Source organism: Callithrix jacchus, chromosome 4 (assembly GCF_049354715.1).
Source record: "Callithrix jacchus isolate 240 chromosome 4, calJac240_pri, whole genome shotgun sequence".
Classification (NCBI taxonomy): Eukaryota; Metazoa; Chordata; class Mammalia; order Primates; family Cebidae; genus Callithrix; species Callithrix jacchus.
The window spans coordinates 137041228-137060882 of record NC_133505.1 but is presented as its reverse complement, the minus strand read 5'-3'; the positions used below and the strand labels follow the sequence as shown (position 1 = coordinate 137060882).

Here is a 19655-nt window from a genome sequence, read left to right as displayed (position 1 = left end):
CAGTCATCTGTCACATCAGGGATGTTGAGAGACACTGTTTTCAAATCTCTGTGCTACTGAGAAATACAGCTTGCTGGATGCTGTATTTGGTTTTTTTCCTTAGGAAAAAATGAAACTTTAAGTGAAAACAATCCCAAGATAACATTTAAAAACAGTCTAAATAGGTGGATAGACTTAGCTCTTTAACTTAATAGAAGCAAAACATAAAAGCTGAGATACTCAGTACATGTAATAGGTATCAAGTGCCCGCAGTAGAATATATCTGAAAGTGTAAAAAGCAGTACTTTAAGCAGAAATGTACATTTTATTTAAAAAGCAGTAGCAAAGGTGTGAAGAACACAAACTTCTATTAACAGAAGTTTATTAAATGCTTTATCATAAAATATTGAGTCCACTCTATTACAATACACAGGCTTAATGTTCTAACAAGCAAAACTGTGTCTCAGTTGAGGGAAACTTGTGATGCAAACGCGAGGTGGAATTTTGGGAAGCAACGCAAATGGATCCTCCTGCTCTTCCGTAACCGCAACACTGATGTTCAGAAATGCTTAGGTATTGGGAGAAACCTGTAGAATTTCCTGAGTATTCTATTTAACAGTTCTTACAATTATTTTACCTTAAAGGAAAACATGAAAATTTTCTGATGGAAACATCCATTTTAATATTTATTATCTTCAGTAACTAAGAAACACAATCCTAAAAATGTATTATACCATAAGAAAGTCTTTGGAGTTATCATAAGGCTTTCCAGCACAAGGTAAAACTTCAAGGCAATTTATCAAGAACTAAATGTTTTTGAATTACCAAGCTAGTGGCATGTGAAGATGAAAAGAAATGTCAAGGTTAGCTGATTGTTTTCCAAATCCCAGGATCTAAAACATATTGGGGGAAAATAGGATGTGGGAATGAGGGGCTATTGGAAGTAACAGATGGCTAGAAAAAGGTACTGAGACTAGTTAGCATTAACTAGCATGTAATGTATCTTCATTCATTAGTCAACATTGCCTTCATGTGTATAATTATTTCAGGATAGTATTTCTACAAAGTATATTTGTTTTATCAAGTCAGCTTGTGAATTTTGATTCTAAATACCTAAAGTTATAGCTACTATAATTGCATTTTGATATTTGTCCGTAAGTATATCTGGCATTGTCAGCGATGGCTCTTGAATATATTGTTTCTTGATATAACATCACTGAAAACAGAACTGATGTTGAAAAAAATACTACCTAACTAAAACTCAGGATTCACAATGAACTTAACCAATTCACATCATTGAGCTCACACTAAAACTAGATCTCTTTCATTTTAAATAACCAAATCCTACAAAGAACAATTATTCAGAAAATCACATCCTAAAGTTTGCACTCATAGTCATCCATAATACATATTGGGATTGAATTTGTCCTCCCGGTCCATACTTTGGTACCCTATGCTTTCCATATTGGACATTTCATTTTATAAATAGGGCAATCAAAGAACTTAGAAAATAAGTTTTAATTTGGATGCAAGTATTTTGCATTCATATTACTAAAAGAGATCATGCTTTCAAAGGAAGAGAAAATAAAATCATATGTGATAATATAGAGTACTGCAGTCACAAGTAACCCAAACATACAACCATCTTCATTACAGAACTAAGCAGCCAATTCTAATACACTACAAACCATTTGATTTAAAAAAAGGCTTACAGCCAATGCTCTAAGAAGGAAACACCAGTGAAAATAGTTTTTAAATATATACCCTTGTAAAATGATATATTCTTTTAACACTAAAATCTTGTTTCAGAAGTTCCCCGCTTTAGGTTGTTACTCAAAAACTCATCATGTTCAAAACTCAAATTATTGTGAGATCTTGAAATCATAAGAAGCTTCTCCTTATTGGTAAAGTCTTTTTTGATGGCAACTTGGGGCACAAGCAACCTATCCATTGGGTCCTCTTTGTTCTCTAGTTTCATATACCCCTTGCTGTTGTTCCGATCCAACCTAGGCCAACTTGGATGTTTCCGTTGTTCTGCCTGAACAGTTAGAGTGGAGGGACCCCGGTCTAAGTCTAAGGACTTTGAGTGTGATGACAGCAAATGCAAGGATGTATTGGACCCAAACTGTCTTCTAGCAGCCCCAGGAGACAAGAGCTGTCCAGGCCCAGACCCGAGAGCCATAGATGACTTGTACTGACTCGACAATGACTCCCCGATGGAATTATTCCTTGGTAGCACTGTGCTGACAGGCTGGAAGGAATCACTGGTGTTGGGCAAAGGAACCACAAGGGAATCCATTGACAAATTCCTTGACCTGCTTTTGAGGTTGTCAGCATCTTCAGTGATGTTATCTATACTGGGCTCATCAATAACACAGTTATTAAGTTTGATCACAGGCAATGTAAAAGCACTGATGGATGATGACACAATTGACTTAGTTTCGCATTTCTTAGAGTTGCTGGTCTTATCATCAGATGTCTTGGAAGGAGGTGGATAGAGGCCAAAGACAGAGACAGAGCTGTCAGAGAGCAAAGGGGGCATAAGATGCCCAGAACTCTTACTTTCATTTAACATAAGTTCATCCTCCTCCACGGAGCTGTCCATTCGAAAACTGTTCCGAAAACCCGAGAAAGAGGCGATCGTATTTGCTGCCAATCTGGAGGCACAGGAGCTCCCATTCTGTTTTACTTCTGTTTCTCCCATCAAGCCGGTGTACATGCCATTCATTTGCCTTTGCTCCTTGATTCTTAGCGTGTGAATGTCAATGACTGTGGAATAGATATCCCTCATGTGTATGATTTTGGTCTCTTTGTCACGGTTTTCATGAAGAATGGCATTAGCACAAATGAAAATGAAAATGCCAATCCCCATGGTGAATGGACCAAGCATTTTCATCTTATCAGAATGCAAATGCTGCTCGAAGAAGCGAACCACCACACCACCCTCATTCCGAATGACCTGAGTTTCATTTGTTGACAGTGTTGTTTCAGCATCAATAAAATGTTCTTTTTGGGGCCAATATCCAAGAACGGCCATGGCAATTCCTATAATGGAGATGAGCACTCCTAAAATAAGAAAAAATCCAGATGGGGAATAAAGCCGGATTTTACCACGAACAACCACGACATCTGCCCGGGGCCGGCGCCTGACAGGTTTCTTCTCTTGGGTAGCAGGAGATGGGCTGAGGTTGACATGCTGCTGTGATCTGGCGGAGTCTTGCCTTTTCAAGGCGGCCAGGCCGGTTATCACTCCACCAGTTGCTATCATAGCTTGGCCTGTTATTCTGGAAGAAAAAAAAAGGAAAAAGATGATCTAAATATGTTCTTGGGGTATCAGCATCAATTCAATTAAACAACTGTTTACATAGAACTTTTGTTGCTGCTACAGTTTCATGTGATTAAATGCGGTAGAATATCTTTAAAATTGACATAGTTTTGGTACAAAATTTATTGACTAATGTAAATTTCTTGATTTCTTTTTTCACTAAGTGAATATTTGTTTTTTTTTTAAGTTACATTTCTGTGGATAAAATGTGAGCTAGAGGAATATTTTGTTTAAATAATTTTATCACTTATAAAATAGTCACCTGGCCACAAGACTGATGCATTGTCTCTCTCTCTCTCTCTCTCTCACACACACACACACACAGTTACTTGTGCTATTTTAAATCACTGAACAAACACTATAGACTGACAAAGAGGATACATTTCAGCAATTCATGGCTCTAAGACCTCTCTTGTGAAAGTCATCAATGAATTCTTAGCTACCACATTTAATTTCTCTCTCTCAATTTTCATCCTTACCTCTCTGCTTCCACAGATATTATCGGCCCCTCTTTCTCCACACTCTCTCTTCCCTAGTCTTTTATGATGTGAAGTTCTCCTATTTCTGCTCTGACTTCACTATTTCAATAGACTTACCTAAAAGTAGAACTTCTCCCTAGATTCTTGTCATTGGCCATCTTCTCTTCCATACTCTCCCCTGGCATTCATATCTGTTCCTACATCTTCCACTATTTCCATTATGCTAATGAGTCCCAAGTCCATATTCCAGGTCATATCCTGAGTTTCAATTTCACACTTTCCACTGCCCGTTAGGGAACATACACACATCATGTACTGCTAGCAAAGCAGAACTTACCTTTTAGCACACACCAGCTGCAGCACTTGACTTGTCTGACATTTTTAGAAGGGTTAGTTCTCAGGTTTGGCTCTTTACAGTTATCTTCCTCTTCCAAACAGTTTCTAAATCCCAGAAATTTCCACTACATGATGTTTTTAATTTCACTACCCACCCCATTCTAATCCTACTCTTCCCAGCCTTGTGCAGATCTTCTTACCTGTTACTAGACCATTATTATAACCCCCAACTGTTTGGTCTTCCAAACAAACAATTTCTCTTCCTTTACAATCAGGATTAATCATCTCTGAAGTTTGTTTAAAGAGCAGAATAATGACAAAATATTCTCCACTACCTATCAAAGCTTAAGCTGAAATTCTAGACCCAATGACTTTGTCTCTAACTTTTCTCTTTAATTTGCATAAAACTAAAATCTAAGCAATGATCTGTATTTCTCATTCATATTCCATGTTGTATAATTTCTGAGATTTTTGTTAACAATGTTCCAGCTGTCCAGAATCCACCCCCTCCCCACCCTTGGTCTTCACATATGGACAACTGGCTAGGCATCAAAGCTCATATTCCACTTTCCTTATAAAGTCTTCTCTAGCCGACCCACTGCACCCCATGCAAGCATTTATTCCTCAGACCACTTTATAATGGCAGGTTTTCTATGGCACTCATAATATAATATCACGGTTCTTCTACTTCTTATGATCAAACATCAAATTTAATTCTTATTTTTATTACCAGAAACATTCACTGTAGTGACTTCACATGGCCAGTGTTCAAGAAATATTTGCTAAAATGCTGAATGAGGGATAAATGACTACCATATTACCATACTAACTTTCCTAGTTGAAAATATGAACAAACTATCCAAACAAAGATCAACATTTGGTAAAATATCTATCCTGATTTATAATAAATGGTTCTCATGCTGCCATATCTAGCTGGTAGGAAACAAGAAGATATTTTAAGTCCCACAGGTCTTTGGCGAATTTCAGAGAGAGTTTCTTCAGGGCATCAAATCTCATCTTGCAGCACTGAGCTCTCCTTTTGGATTTCTCTTTATGATTTCTAAATGGTGTTTAAATGACAGGGTTGTGGTTGGTATCTACAGTTTCAACAAGCCAGTGAGTAAATCCAGTCTTCAGTTAAATTATAACTAGGATTAAAATAGTTTTATGTTGGAAGAACAAACTACATTGTAATCTGTTGCTCTAGTCTATGAAATTTATCAAAGTATACATACTACAGATTAGAACCTTCCCAAACCTTTGCTAAAACAAAGCTTAGTGTCAACCTATGTTTTCTTGAACCAAAAGCCATTTCAAATGTTTCAATTAAATGCTTAGATTAGATAGCAGCCATCTAGCCCAGTTATTTCCATATGGCAGGCTTAAGGATTTAGTCCAAAATCCTTCTGAGTAGAATAGAAACAAGGGCAAAAGCTTTTCATTTAATTTAAAAGCAATAAAAGTGAATTACATTCCATACAGATTTCTAGTCCTCCCCCACTTTTTAAAATATTAGCACTACCATTTTCTGTTCAGGAGGCTGATAGAGGAAATGAGGTTAGAAGAGAAAAAGATATTTTAAGAAACATATATGAGGAAGGAAAGGTGAAAAAGAGAGATGGATGACTGAGCTTGCATATGAGCATGAGAAGAAAAGTGAGACAGGAAGAAAAAACAAGGGTAGTTTAAAAGTATAAAAAATGCATAGAAACAAAAAGAGGCAAAAAATTCCAGAGTAGTTCAGAAATAAAGAATATAATGGATGGGGGGATCACAGTTTCTTCAGCCATTCTACCCTGCTCAGGCTCAAAGAATAGCAAAATCAAGTTTGGTGCCAATGTCCCTTAATTCTGTTCAAGGCAATTCAGTACTACACAAGGCTCTATCATGATTCGGGGTCCCAATCTAGACCCCTAGAGGAAAGCAAAGGTGTGAAAATTCAATCACAGTTTCAAAGAGCTTGAAACCTAGAAGGAGCTAACAGATCCACATAAAACAGAATGTGGTAACTCCTAGAATCAAAGTTTCCATTAAGGAAGGATCGTTCAACAGGCTTCACACAGGAGGTGGCACATAGATCACAGTCAAAAATCAGGTGAGCAGCATTTCAGGAAGGTCAAGGGAAAGAAAGCAGGCTAGGGAACAGGAACTCAGCCAGCACACAACTCAGTGCTACAGGAAGTCAACTAGGTAAGTAAGGTCAGAGCAAGAGGGAGAGTCAAGTCTTGGGAGTTAGCAAATACTATTCCTAAATGCTGGAATTTTATACACATCTGCCATGGAGTTGGAGTAAGACATAAATAATGCTGTTGTTATTTTAGAATAATTAACTAGTAGATGAAAGCATGAACAGGGGACCAATACTGGGAAATGGCATGAGGATGCTAAAGGCAGTTTCACAGTAAGGAGCCTAGTGAAGGCTGGGTGCAGTGGCTCACACCTAGTACTCTAGCACTTTGGGAGGCCAGGCAGGAGCATCACTTGTGGCCAGCAGTTCAAGACCAGCATTGGCAACTTAGCAAGTAAGCGAGGCATGGTTGCACATGCCTATAGTCTCCACTACTGAGGAGGTTAAGGCAGGAGGATCAATTGAGCCCAGGAGCTGGAGGATGCAGTGAGTTATGATCATGCCGTTGCACTTCAGCCTGGCTCTCTGAAAAAAATGAGAGAGAGAGAGAGAGAGAGAGAGAGAGAGATTGATTTCTGGGAAGATGGCCAAACAGGAACAGCTCTGGCATGCAGCATCCAGTGAGAACAATGCAGAAGGTGAGTGATCTCCATATTTCCAATTGAGGTACCTGGTTCATCTCATTGGGACTGGTTGGGCAGTGGCTGCAGCCCAAGGAGGGTGAGCCAAAGCAGACTGGGGTCACCTCACCCAGGAAGTGCAAGGGGCTGGGGAACTCCCTGCCTAGTCAAGGGAAGCCATTATCGATTTTCCCAGCACTCTGGCTCAAATACTGTGCTTTTCCCACAGTCTTCACAACCCGCAGAACAGGAGATTCCCTCCAGTGCTACAACATGAGCACTCTGGGTTTCTAGTATAAAACTGGGTGGCCATTTGGGAAGACACCAAGCTAGGTGTCTAAGGGGATCTGGAGAGAAAGGTTGGGTCACCCACAAACGAAAGCCCATCAGACTCATAGCAGATCTCTTGGCAGAAACCCTACAAGCCAGAAGAGAGTGGGGGCCAATATTCAACATCCTTAAAGCAAAGGATTTTCAACCCAGAATTTCATATCCCACTAAACTAAGCTTCATAAGCAAAGGAGAAATAAAATCCTTTACAGAGAAGCAACTACTGAGAGATTTTTGTCACCACCATGCCTGCCTTACAAGAGCTCCTGAAGGAAGCACTAAACATGGAAAGGAACAACCAGTACCAGCCACTGCAAAAAACATATCAAATTGTAAAGACCATTGACACTATGAAGAAACTGCTTCATTGAGTAGGCAAAATAGCCAACTGGCATCATAACAAGATCAAATTCACACATTAACATTATTAAACTTAAATGTAAATGGGCTAAATGCCCCAATCAAAAGACACAGACTGGCAAATTGGATACAGAGTCAAGACCCATTGGTGTGTTATATTCAGGAAACCCATCTCACATGCAAAGACACACATAGGCTCAAAATAAAGGGATGGAGGAAGATTCACCAAGCAAATGGAAAGAAAAAAAAAGGGGGTTGCAATCCTTTTTTTAAAGTCTGACAAAACAGACTTTAAACCAACAAAGATAAAAAGAGACAAAGAATGGCATTACACAATGGTAAAGGAATCAATGAAACAAGAAGAGCTAATTATCCTAAATATATATGCATGCAATATAGGGGCACCCATATATAAAGCAAGTTCTTAATGACCTACAAAATAATAGATCAATGAGACAGAAAATTAACAAAGATATTCAGGACTTGAACTCAGCTCTGGACCAAGCAGACCTAATAGACATCTACAGAACTCTCCACCCCAAATCCACAGAATATACATTCTTCTCAGCACCACATCACACTTATTCTAAAACTGACCACATCATTAGAAGTAAAACACTCCTCAGCAAATGCAAAAGAATGGAACTCATAACAAACAGTCTCTCAGACCACAATGCAATCAAATTAGAACTCAGGATTATGAAACTCACTAAAAACTAAACAACTACATGGAAACTGAACAATTTGATCCTGAATGACAGCTGGATAAATAATAAAGACAGAAATAATGATGTTCTTTGAAACCAATGAGAACAGACATAACATACCAGAATTTCTGGAACACATTTAAAGCAGTGTGTAGAGGGAAATTTATAGCCCTATATGCCCACAAGAGAAATGAGGAAAGATCTAAAATTGACACCCTAACATCGTGATTAAAAGAGCCAGAGGAGCAAGATCAAACAAACCCAAAAGCTAGTAGAAGACAAGAAATAACTAAGATCAGAGAAGAACTGAAGGAGATAGAGATACAAAAAAACCCTTCAAAAAAAAAAATCAATGAACCCAGGAGCTGATGTTTTGAAAAGATCAACAAAATACATAGACTGCTAGCTACACTAATAAAGAAGAAAAAAGAGAGGAAGCAAATAGTTGCAATAAAAAAAGGATAAAGGGGATATCACCACAGATCCCACAGAAATACAAACTACCATCATAGAATACTATAAACACCTCTATGCAAAAAGAAAAACCCCAACAAATCTAGAAAAAAGTTGATAAATTCCTAGACACTTAAACTCTCCCAAGACTAAACCAGAAAGAAGTTGAATCCCTGAATAGACCAGTAACAAGGTTTGAAATTGAAGCAGCAATTAATAGCTGACCAACCAAAAAAGGCCAGGGCCAGACAAGTTCACAGCCGAATTCTACCAGAGGTACAATGAGGAGGTGATGCAATTCCTTCTGAAACTATCCCAGAAATAGAAAAAGAGAGAATCCTCCCTAACCTATTTTATGAGACTAACATCATCCTGATACCAAAACCTGGCAGATACACAATTAAAAAAGAAAATGTCAGGCCAATATCCCTGATGAACATTGATGAGCAAAAATCCTCAATGAAATACCGGCAAACCAAATCCAGTAGCACATCAAAACACTTATCCATCATGATCAAGTCAGCTTCATCCCTGGGATGCAATGTTGGTTCAATATATGCAAATCTATAAATGTAATCCATCACATAAACAGAACCAAAGAAAAAAAACCACATGATTATTTCTATAGATGCAGAGAAGGCCTTTGACAAAATTCAACACCACTTTATTCTAAAAACTCTCAATAAACTAGATATTGATGATAATAAGACCTATTTATGATAAACCCACAGCCAATATCATACTGAATGGGCAAAAACTGGAAGCATTCCCTTTAAAAACTGGCACTAGACAAGGATGCCCTCTCTCATCATTCCTATTCAACATAGTATTGGAAGTTCTAGCCAGAGCAATCAGGCAACTTAAAGATATAAAGGGTATTCAATTAGAAAAGGAGGAAGTCAAATTGTCTTTATCTGCAGATGACATGATTGTATATTTAGAAGACCCCATCGTTTCAGTCCCAAATCTCCTTAAGCTGATAAGCAACTTCAGCAAAGTCGCAAGATACAAAATCAATGTGCAGAAATCACAAGCATTCCTATACACCAATAACAGAGTGCCAAATCATGAGTGAACTGCCATTCACAATTACTACAAAGAGAATAAAATATCTAGGAACACATCTAACAAAGGATGTGAAGGACCTTTTCAAGGAGAACTACAAACCACTGCTCAAAGAAATAAGAGAGGGCACAAACAGATGGAAAAACATTCCATGCTTATGGTTAGGAAGAATCAATGTTATGAAAATATACGTACTGCCCAAAGTAATTTACAGATCCAATGCTATCACCATCAAGCTACCATTGACTTTCTTCACAGAACTGGGAAAAAACACATTAAACTTCATATGGAACCAAAAGAGAGCTGGCATAGCCAAGGCAATCCTAAGCAAAAAGAACAAAACTGGAGGCATCATGCTACCTGACTTCAAACTATACTGCAAGGCTACAGTAATCAAAACAGCATGGTACTGGTACCAAAACAGACATATAGACCAATGGAACAGAAAAGAGGCCATGGAAGTAATGCCATACATCTGCAACCATCTGATCTTTGACAAACCTGACAAAAGCAGTGGAGAAAGGATTCCCTATTTAATAAATAGTGTTGGGAAAACTGGCTAACCATGTGCAGAAGCTGAAACTGGACCACTTCCTTATACCTCAGAAAAAAATTAACTCCAGATGGATTAAAGATTTAAACATAAGACCTAACACCATAAAAACCCTAGAAGAAAACCTAGGGAATACCATTCAGGACATAGACATAGGCAAGAACTTCATGACTAAAACACCAAAAGCAATGGCAACAAAAGCCAAACTGGACAAACTGGATCTAGTTAAGCTAAAGAGCTTCTGCACAGAAAAAAAAACTATCATTAGAGTGAGCTGGCAACCAACAGAATGGGAAAAAATTTTACAAGCTACCCATTACAAAGGGTTAGTATCCAGAATCTACAAAGAACTTAAACAAATTTACAAGAAAAAAAACAAGCAACCCCCATCAAAAAGTGGGTGAAAGATATAAACAGATACTTCTCAAAAGAAGACATATATGAGGTAACAAACATATAAAAAGATGCTCTTCATCACTGGTCATTAGAGAAATGCAAATCAACCTACATTGAGATACCATCTCACTCCAGTTAGAATGGTGTTCATTAAAAAATCAGGAGACAACAGATGCTGGACAGGATGTGGAGAAATACAAATGCTTTTACACTGTTGGTGGGAGTGTAAATTAGTTCAACCACTGTGGAAGAGGGTGTGGCAATTCCTTGAGGTTCTAGATCTAGAAATACCATTTGACCCAGCAATCCCATTACTGGGTATATATCCAAAGGATTATCAATTATTCTACTATAAAGACATATGCACACATATGTTCATTGCGGCACTGTTTACAATAGCAAAGACTTTGAAACCAATTCAAATGCCCATCGATTATAGACTGGATAAAGAAAATATGGCACATATATACCATGGAATACTATGTAGCTATATAAAAGGATGAGTTCATGTCCTTTGCAGGGACATGGATGAAGCTGGAAATCATCATTCTCAGCAAACTGATACAAGAACAAAAAACCAGACACCACAAGTTCTTACTTAAAAGTGAGTGTTGAACAATGAGAACACATGGACACAGGGAGGGGAACATCACACACCGGGGCCTGTTGGAGGGGGGGGGACAATTGTTGGGATATCAGGGGAAGGGGGGATGGGGAGTAGCATTTGGAGAAATACTTAATGTGATGATGGGGTGATGGGTGTAGCAAATCACCATGGCATATGTATACCTATGAAACAAACCTGCACATTCTGCACACATACCCCAGAATTTAAAGTATAACAAAAATAGAAGAAAAAAGAAAAAAGGAGCCTTGTGCAACTGTAAAATCTAGAGTGAGTGAATCCACAAGCTCTGTATCTTCAAACTGTAATGCCAGTTGGTCCACAGTGTTCACTATATGCAAAAACAACCCAAACAAAATAAACAAAATACCTTTTTTTTGTCAATGCTGCAAAGCTACATGCCCACCATCCTACACTTTTATTACTGCTTTTCATTTTGTATGTTTTTCCAAGGCATGAGGGTTTAAGAACCCTGTTAACTAGTCTCCTCCTTATAAAAGCCATACTTTTCTAAGTTTTAATGTTAGTAATAACGGACATTAATAATGGTATTAATGGTCAGGCACTGTTCTAAATGCTTCAGTACAAAAACATTTATTCTCACAACGATTCTGGAGGTGTACTAATTGTAATACCGATTTTTCATGTTTCTGAGGCTAAAAGAGCTTAGGTCACTTGCCCAGGGTCACGTAGCTGGGAGGTGGCTCCAGAGCCTGTGGTCTTAGAGTATTTGAGATGGGGAGGGGCCTCCAGATTTGCTTTCATTTGAGGTTTTCTTTTTTCTTATTCTGGTTCCTGTTTCCGTAATAACACCAAATGCTAAAGAATGCTGCTTGGCCTTTAAAACTAGGCCTGTGGACCAACCAACTTCCATTTTTAAATCCCAATGATTGCCTAAAAAAAGCTAGGGGGAGTACATAAGTTTGAAGGCTTCACCTTGGGTGAGTATCTGGCCTCTTGCACGTGTCCAGATCCCCTTTAGCGTATGAAGACACAGACTCAAAAGAGACCATATCTCTACCTTTACATCCTCCTCTTTGCTCTTCACCATGGCTGATAGGGCAGGGCTGGGACTTACTCCTTCAAAGATCCGAGTGAAGGATTTTACTCCACTGAATTTCATTTTGTTAACTTGGGCACAGAATTTCTGCTTAACAGTCTCTTTGGATCCTAAGCCTGGCTTCCAAAGTCATGTTGTCCCTCTCAGTTTGTGTTCATCTGCAAATATTACAAATCTGACTTCCAAAGCTTCACCCAAGTTTTTGGAAATTAAAGCATAGAGCAAAGAAGGCTCTGTGATATTACACTAGAGACTTCTTTCTAGGTAGATATTGTTCATTTGTTTAGATATTCATGTAATTCCAATAAAAATGGACACCTGGCATCAAAGTAGACACTGGGCTCAAAATATGTTTCCTGGCCTCAGACTGTATTGATCAGCACCATCATTTTGATGACATCATTCAACTGGTTATAAGTAACTCTAACTAGAAGGCCAGCCACACTTAATGTTTCCATATACTCTAAAAAGAGATCATGATTTCGTCAAAGGCCGAGTTAAAAGGCAAATATGGGCTGGGCGTGATGGCTCACATCTATAATCCTAGTGACTTTGGAAGGCCGATGCGTGAGAACTGCTTTAGCCCAGGAATTCAAGGCCATCCTGGGCAACATAGCAAGACCGTGTCTCTTAATTTTAAAAAAATGACAAATATGTATATACTGTGCAGACAACCAAAAATACAAAATTAGTTTGGGCTAGCTTTTGGCCACATGTTGATCATCCTTTTTTTTTTTTCATTCCCTGCTCATAAACCAGCCACAATTTTGCTAAGCAATAGACATCAAGATTACCAGCTTGAAATTCACAAAACACGTGTTCTTTACTTTGCAAACTAGGATACTGCTGGGCTATCTCCAGGCCTTCGCCATCTTACATAAATCTGAGTCATTGTGGGTCTTGGAAATCAACTGCAGGAAATCTTATTTTCCACCTTTCTCACTAGAAAGACATGTATTCTTGCCTGCCCTCAAGCCCACTGTCTGTGTGCCTCTCTTGAGCCTTGCTTATTTTACCCTTTGCAGATAAAAGTTCTTCTCATCGAGAAGATTTCTGCTTTGTGTATCATATGTACACCACATACCGCTCATTCTAATCTTCAGGCTTACCTCTCCTATTTTTGTTCTCATACTAATCTTAAAAGCCTTATTGCTGTTGTTCTTTACCCTTTTTACAAGCCTAAGCACATTCTGGTATTTGCTTTTTCTGGCACTAATCCATCCAGTTTTCAGTATTCCCACACTCAGAAGTGTATTCCTATATATTTAGATCTTCTGACCACACTGGCCCACTATTCTGACCACACTGTGAGCCTATAATACATTAGACATGGTTCAGTTATATTTGAGATAATGATAATTACATAGACTTACAAGTTGAGAGACTAGATATCTTTGGTTCCAGACTTTTTTTTTTATAGCTAACTAAAGACCAGGAATGTTACTGAAGATCAAACACTGAATTAGCAGACAGAATAGAATTGAAAGACAAGTTTTCAGACTCCCAGTCCAGTGTTCGTTCTTGTTTACATGTTTCCCTTTCTACTGTTTTTTTTTTTTTCATGCTGTCCCAGTGCCTGGCAGAGTGCCTGGTGTATACGAAATGCTCAGTATCTGCTGACTGTGAACTGAGTTGATGAAACCTTGAGCATGGTTAAAATGTTCCAAGCACTAGGGACACAAAGGTCATAAAACCTTGTCCCTGATTTCAAGGAGTATGGAATCCAGTGGGAAAGCAATAGAAGTAAACATTTAAAATAATTGCTATGATGGAGTTACAGGAGCTTCGGAGAATGTTCTTTGATACTATCTGGAGGAATCAGGAGAGGCTTCCAAGAAGTGGTGGCAGTTAATGAAGGCTTGGCACACCAGTGAGGGTATGCCATGCAGATAGATTCTAACTCATCCTTGTTCCTGACATTTCATGAGGGTCCCTGCCCTCTGATTTTTCATCATCTTTCCAGTTGAAGTGTGACTTATTTTAAATATAGTTGATACTGACTTATTTATATGTTTGAATTTTTATCTTTATCTGGAGGTTTAAAAATTCACCAGAATGTGAGTCTCTCTGCCCAAAGGAAGTAAAAATTAATCTATGCCTTGAGTACCAAACAAAAACATTACATAAAAACCCCATGTGGTATCCACAAATGTGACAGATGGAAATATTTTCTGTTCAAGCTAGGACAGTTTTAGGACTTTCTTCCCAGTTGAGACATTTCAAACTTTTAGAATAGGATTTTTAACCTATATCTTTACCGGAATTGAAAAAAGAAAATTCATATGGGTTACTAAGAGTTCAATCACATAAAGTTTAAAAAATAAGAATAGAATAAAAATCTTCTTTGGCAGGCATGGTGGCTCATGCCTGTAATCCTAGAAATTTGGGAGGCCGAGGTGGGCAGATCACCTGAGGTCAGGAGATCAAGACCAGTCTGGCCAACATGGTGAAACACCATCTCTACTAAAAAGACACAAAGTTAGCTGAGCATGGTGGCAGTTACCTGTAATCCCAGCTACTCAGGGGGCTGAGGCAGGATAATCACTTGAACCCGGGAGGTGGAGGTTGCAGTGAACAAAGATCATGCCATTACACTCCAGCCTGGGCAACAAGAGTGATACTGTCTCAACATCAAACAAACAAAATATTTTAGTGTAGCATAATGGTTTTTCACATCAATATTGGAATCAGAGACAGGAGCCCACATCTTTGCTTCCTTACTTGGTAGCCATGCAAGTCGCTTTGCTTATCTCAGTTCCTCCATCTATAAAATGGCAAAGCCTTCTTTAACACACACAGTATATAGTGCACTTGAGGCAGAAGACCTAGGGGGGCTTGAATCCCTACACAGCACTTAATAACCACACTTGAACTGAATCAACCTCTTGGAGTCTCAGTTCCTTCATTTGTAAAATGGGTATAGTTAACAGTACCTGTAGGACTGTTGGGAAGCAGAGGAGATAATAAATGCAAAGGACAGCTCCGTGTCTGGCAATTCAAGTCTACCTGAGTGACATTAGTGATATCAGCTGGGTCTGACTACAAGGAGTTTTCAAAAATAAGTTATGTATATGATGCTTACTTTTGTGTTGATTATAAGAGGTTCTCAATAAACAATAGCTATTACTAACTCTTCATAGCTCACATTATCCTTTTACTGCTCTGCTAGGCAGATTAAAAATGTACTAAGTTAGGTAATTAAGGATGGCTTGCTGTCCATGAAGAGGACTGCAAGTTTGTTCTGAGACTTAGAGTCAAAAAACCGTCTGAATGGAATCTGTATATTTCAGTGGCAAAAGCATTAACAATTTGTAGTTAAAAAGAATAGTTGAATTTATGTGAGAAAGGCAGTTGGGAGATACAGAAAGAATAAAACATACCTTTTAAAAATTCATTCCATTTCTTCATATTTGGAGACTTGTCTTGTGACAAACATAAAAGCAATAAGAAAAACAAGGTAGGAAAACCTAAACCAGTCCATGTGATGTTTTTAGTTATCTTAGTGATGCAATTGGATCAAATGCATGAGTAATCTGATCAATTGTGCAAGCACTATTCTGTTTCCACTGGGAGACCCAGGCATAAAACTAACTGCAAATGAAGAGTAATATGGGGCCCGGGCATATGGTGAGTAGAGAAGATGCCTTAAGGGTGATATGATGTGAAAATCTGCAAAATGTTAATTCTGTGGCAAGTTTAAGCTATGATTTTAAGGACACATTCTGAAGATCTTTGCTGGTCTACCTTGGAGAGAATTGTTTCTCAATAATCAGTATGGTTCTACATTTGCATAAATGCTGGAACTAAAAGGAAATACAAAATGTTTAGATAATTTACAAAATGACATTCAAGTCATTAAATGTAAAATATCACTTTATGGTCAAGTACATCTTGAGCCTGCAGAAAGTGCTAGAAATAGAGACTAGATTGGAAATCTATACCTGTTCTGTTAGTAATGCCTTCAAAACCTGCCAGCCTGACAAACCGTAAAATATGGGCCCACACCAATTATAAGCAGTGTAACAATGACAGAGAACAACTGCTCTCCAAAGACTAAAAGCCAGAAGCCCGTAGAATACAGATGTCTCCAGGAGGCTAAGTAACAGATCCATAATGAGCTCAGAAAACACCCTGCTGAGACCCTGTGGGAGATATTTTCTGCAGGAACACGAGAAATTAGAAGGCCATTTCCCTCCAAGTAGAAATATGCTTTCCATTCCGCATCCCAACTCCTCAAATCTGCACAAGCTCTTATACAATCACTGTCACACTCCCCATTCTCTGCATTTCCTGACAGGAAGGAGATTTGAAACTGGTAATAGAGAAACCATCACTAAAAATGTCACCAATCTACTAAGATGCAGGACAGTAGCTGAGATATTCCTGGATGAACAACTGAATCATTTAAAATCACAAAGTGGACTTTTTACAGAGATCTCTCCACTGCAGGAAAACATATAGTAATTTCACTTAGAGGATAGTGGCTATGTTTTTGGAGACACCATTGAATAGTGAGACTCTAATGAGTATTAATATCCTTTCCAGTGATTTTAAATACCTGTGAAATCCCACACACTGTTGGCTTTCCTACAGGACAAGGAAGAAAGCTGAGGGATAGTAGCAATTTAAATTCTAGTTGCTCTACTTACTATTAAATATCTTGCATAAATAAGTCTACACTTTGGCAAGTAACACAGCTGTGTCCATACTGTTAGAGCTTAACTGCTCCAAATAAGGAGCCATTTCTCACCAAGACAAAATCACCATCTAAATGAGCAATGAGTTGTGCCATCTTTTAAATCACAGACTAATATACTGTACATTAAATTTCTTAAGAAGTTTTCCAATTGATGGTAGCTCAATTAATAGTAAAGCATTCTTATGAATCTATACAAACATAAGAAAATGGTTCAAATTACATCATTTCTGCTGGAGAACTTTACATTTTTTTTTTCCATAAGTAAAATTTAAGATCGTCCTTAAAGCAAGGCAGAAAGAGGTGTGAAGGGAGACTTCCTGAGGTATGGCAAGACCAAACTTCCCACCACTCACAAGAATGGTCCCACTTGGAAATACAAATTTCTTTTAGCATTTGAGGATCACATAGGGGATCCCTAACCCCTTCTACCATGTGAGGACACAAGAAGAAGACAGCATTTTCAGAGAAATCCCACAGATGAAACCTTAATGATAAATGTACTATTAAAAAAAAAAGAAAAGGAACGTAGTGGAGATGCCTGCAACTATCTCTGGACTATTTCTGTTTTCATCCTTTTCCTCTCTTCTACTTGTGCAGGTTAGTGGCAGCAAGGTGAATTGAAGAAATCATAGATTTTCAGATTTTCAATTTTTAAAATGTATTTCTCAGTATGTTTTTCTCTTATCTATTTCTCTTTGGAAACTACTTGCTATAGACTGAAGATTTCTGTCTCCTCAAAATCCACATGTTGAAATCCTAGCCCCCAAGGTAGTGGTATTAGGAGACGGAGTCTTTGGGAGGTGATTAGATCCTGAGGGCAGAGTCCGTGAATGGGATTAGTCCCCTTCTAAGGAGAGTCCCAGAGAGCTCCCTAACCCCTGCTACCATGTGAGGACACAATAAGAAGACAGCATCTATGAACCAGGTATACTGTATCTGCTGGTATGTTGGACTTCCCAGCTTTCAGAACCATGATAAGTTTCTGTTGTTTATAAGCCATCCAGTCTATAATGTTTTTGTTATAGCAGTCAGAACAAAGTAGGACACTCCACATGCTCATGGTAAAAACCCAGCAGTGCAGAATGAAGAGGGAATCACTTCAGCCTCTAGTTCCCTTTCCCCAACATAAGCATGGTGTTAGATTTCTTAGAGCTATATCCAGAGAAGAGAGACAAATGTTTTCTCATTTACTTTTCTAGAACCGATTTTTACAAGTTTTTTACATATTGAGGAAATCAGATTTCTGATTGTAATATGCATGGCAAGCGTGTTTAATTTATATTTTTATTTGACTGTATCTTTTATCGTACAGGAAAATTCAATTGTATATTCAATGGTTAATCCTATCAGTATGTTCATGGATGGTTTCATGTCATCATTAGAAAAATCTTCTGCAGTCTAAGATTACATTTAAAACATTCTCTCATGTTTCTTTCCAGTAATTTTATGGTTTAATTCCTTGCATTTAAACTTTCTGATGTACTGAAATTTCTTTTTGTGTAAGAATCAGGCAGGGATCTAACTATTGTTTACAGGTAAACAATCTCGCTTCCCTTGGTTTGAAATACTACCTACATTACATATCAATTTCATATATTTGTACTGTATACCAAATCCAGTATGTATTTGGGTCAATATTAGGAGTTACCATTCTGTTTCATTAAACTGTAAATTAACATGGCAGAACCAAACATATATTTGAATATCTGATTAAGATTAGCCTATTCTCATTTTTTTCATATCTTATGATTTTTTGGTGTTTTCCAGTGAGTTCTATTGCTTCTGTTTTTTGTTGTTGTTTGTTTGTTTGTTTAGAGATAGAGTTGCCCAGGCTGGAGTGCGGTGGCACAGTCTTGGCTCACTGCAACCTCTGCCTCTGAAGTTCAAGTTATTCTCTTGCCTCAGCTTCCTGAGTAGCTGAGATTACAAGCTCATGCCACCATGCCCAGCTAATTTTTGTATTTTTAGTAGAGACAGGGTTTTACCATGTCAGCCAGGCTGGTCTTGAACTCCTGACCTCAGGTGATCCACCCGCATCAGCCTTCGAAAGTGCTGGGATTCCAGGCATGAGCCACCACTCCTGGGCTCATTGTTTTTCTTTGTCAAAAGTTTCCGGTTTGTTCTTACATATCTTATGCTGCACATGAACTTTAGACTTTGATTTTTAAAAACCTAATTAGTAATTTTTATGGAATCATGCTAAATCTATACATAAATATATGGAAAATTGATGTTGTTACACTGCTGTAGTATTTTATCAATAAGTAATTTCGTGTCATAGTTTTTTTTTTTTAACATAGACCTTTCTCATTTCTTGTTACTTTTTATTTCCTGGGTATGTTGTCATTGGGTTTCTACTGTATATTGGTATACAATACAATTGGTATTGTATATTTCTCTTACTCTCATTTCTATTTTCTAGTAGTTGTTTGAATGTAGGAAGGCTACAGATTTTGTGCATTGATTTTGTAGTAAACCACATTTCTAAACTTGCTAGCTATTTAAGAAAAGGTTTCCATTTCATTCTCTCAAGTATTCTA

General features: G+C 38.0%; 1 protein-coding gene across 5 annotated transcripts in view; it reads right to left on the bottom strand.

Moving 5' to 3' along the window:
• Nucleotides 1–284: 284 nt before the first annotated feature.
• The window catches only part of TMEM200A (transmembrane protein 200A), an 88457-nt gene continuing 69086 nt past the window's right edge, over nt 285–19655 (bottom strand). For 4 of the 5 annotated variants that reach the window (XM_078370084.1, XM_002746954.6, XM_054254432.2 and 1 more), the window contains one exon: nt 285–3263. In XM_078370084.1, the coding sequence (XP_078226210.1) occupies nt 1772–3247 (1476 nt within the window). In that variant the 5' untranslated portion in view covers nt 3248–3263 and the 3' untranslated portion in view covers nt 285–1771. Of the gene's footprint in view, nt 3264–15796; nt 15871–19655 lie in introns of those variants that run through there. The other variant, XM_035296676.3, reaches the window with a different exon arrangement.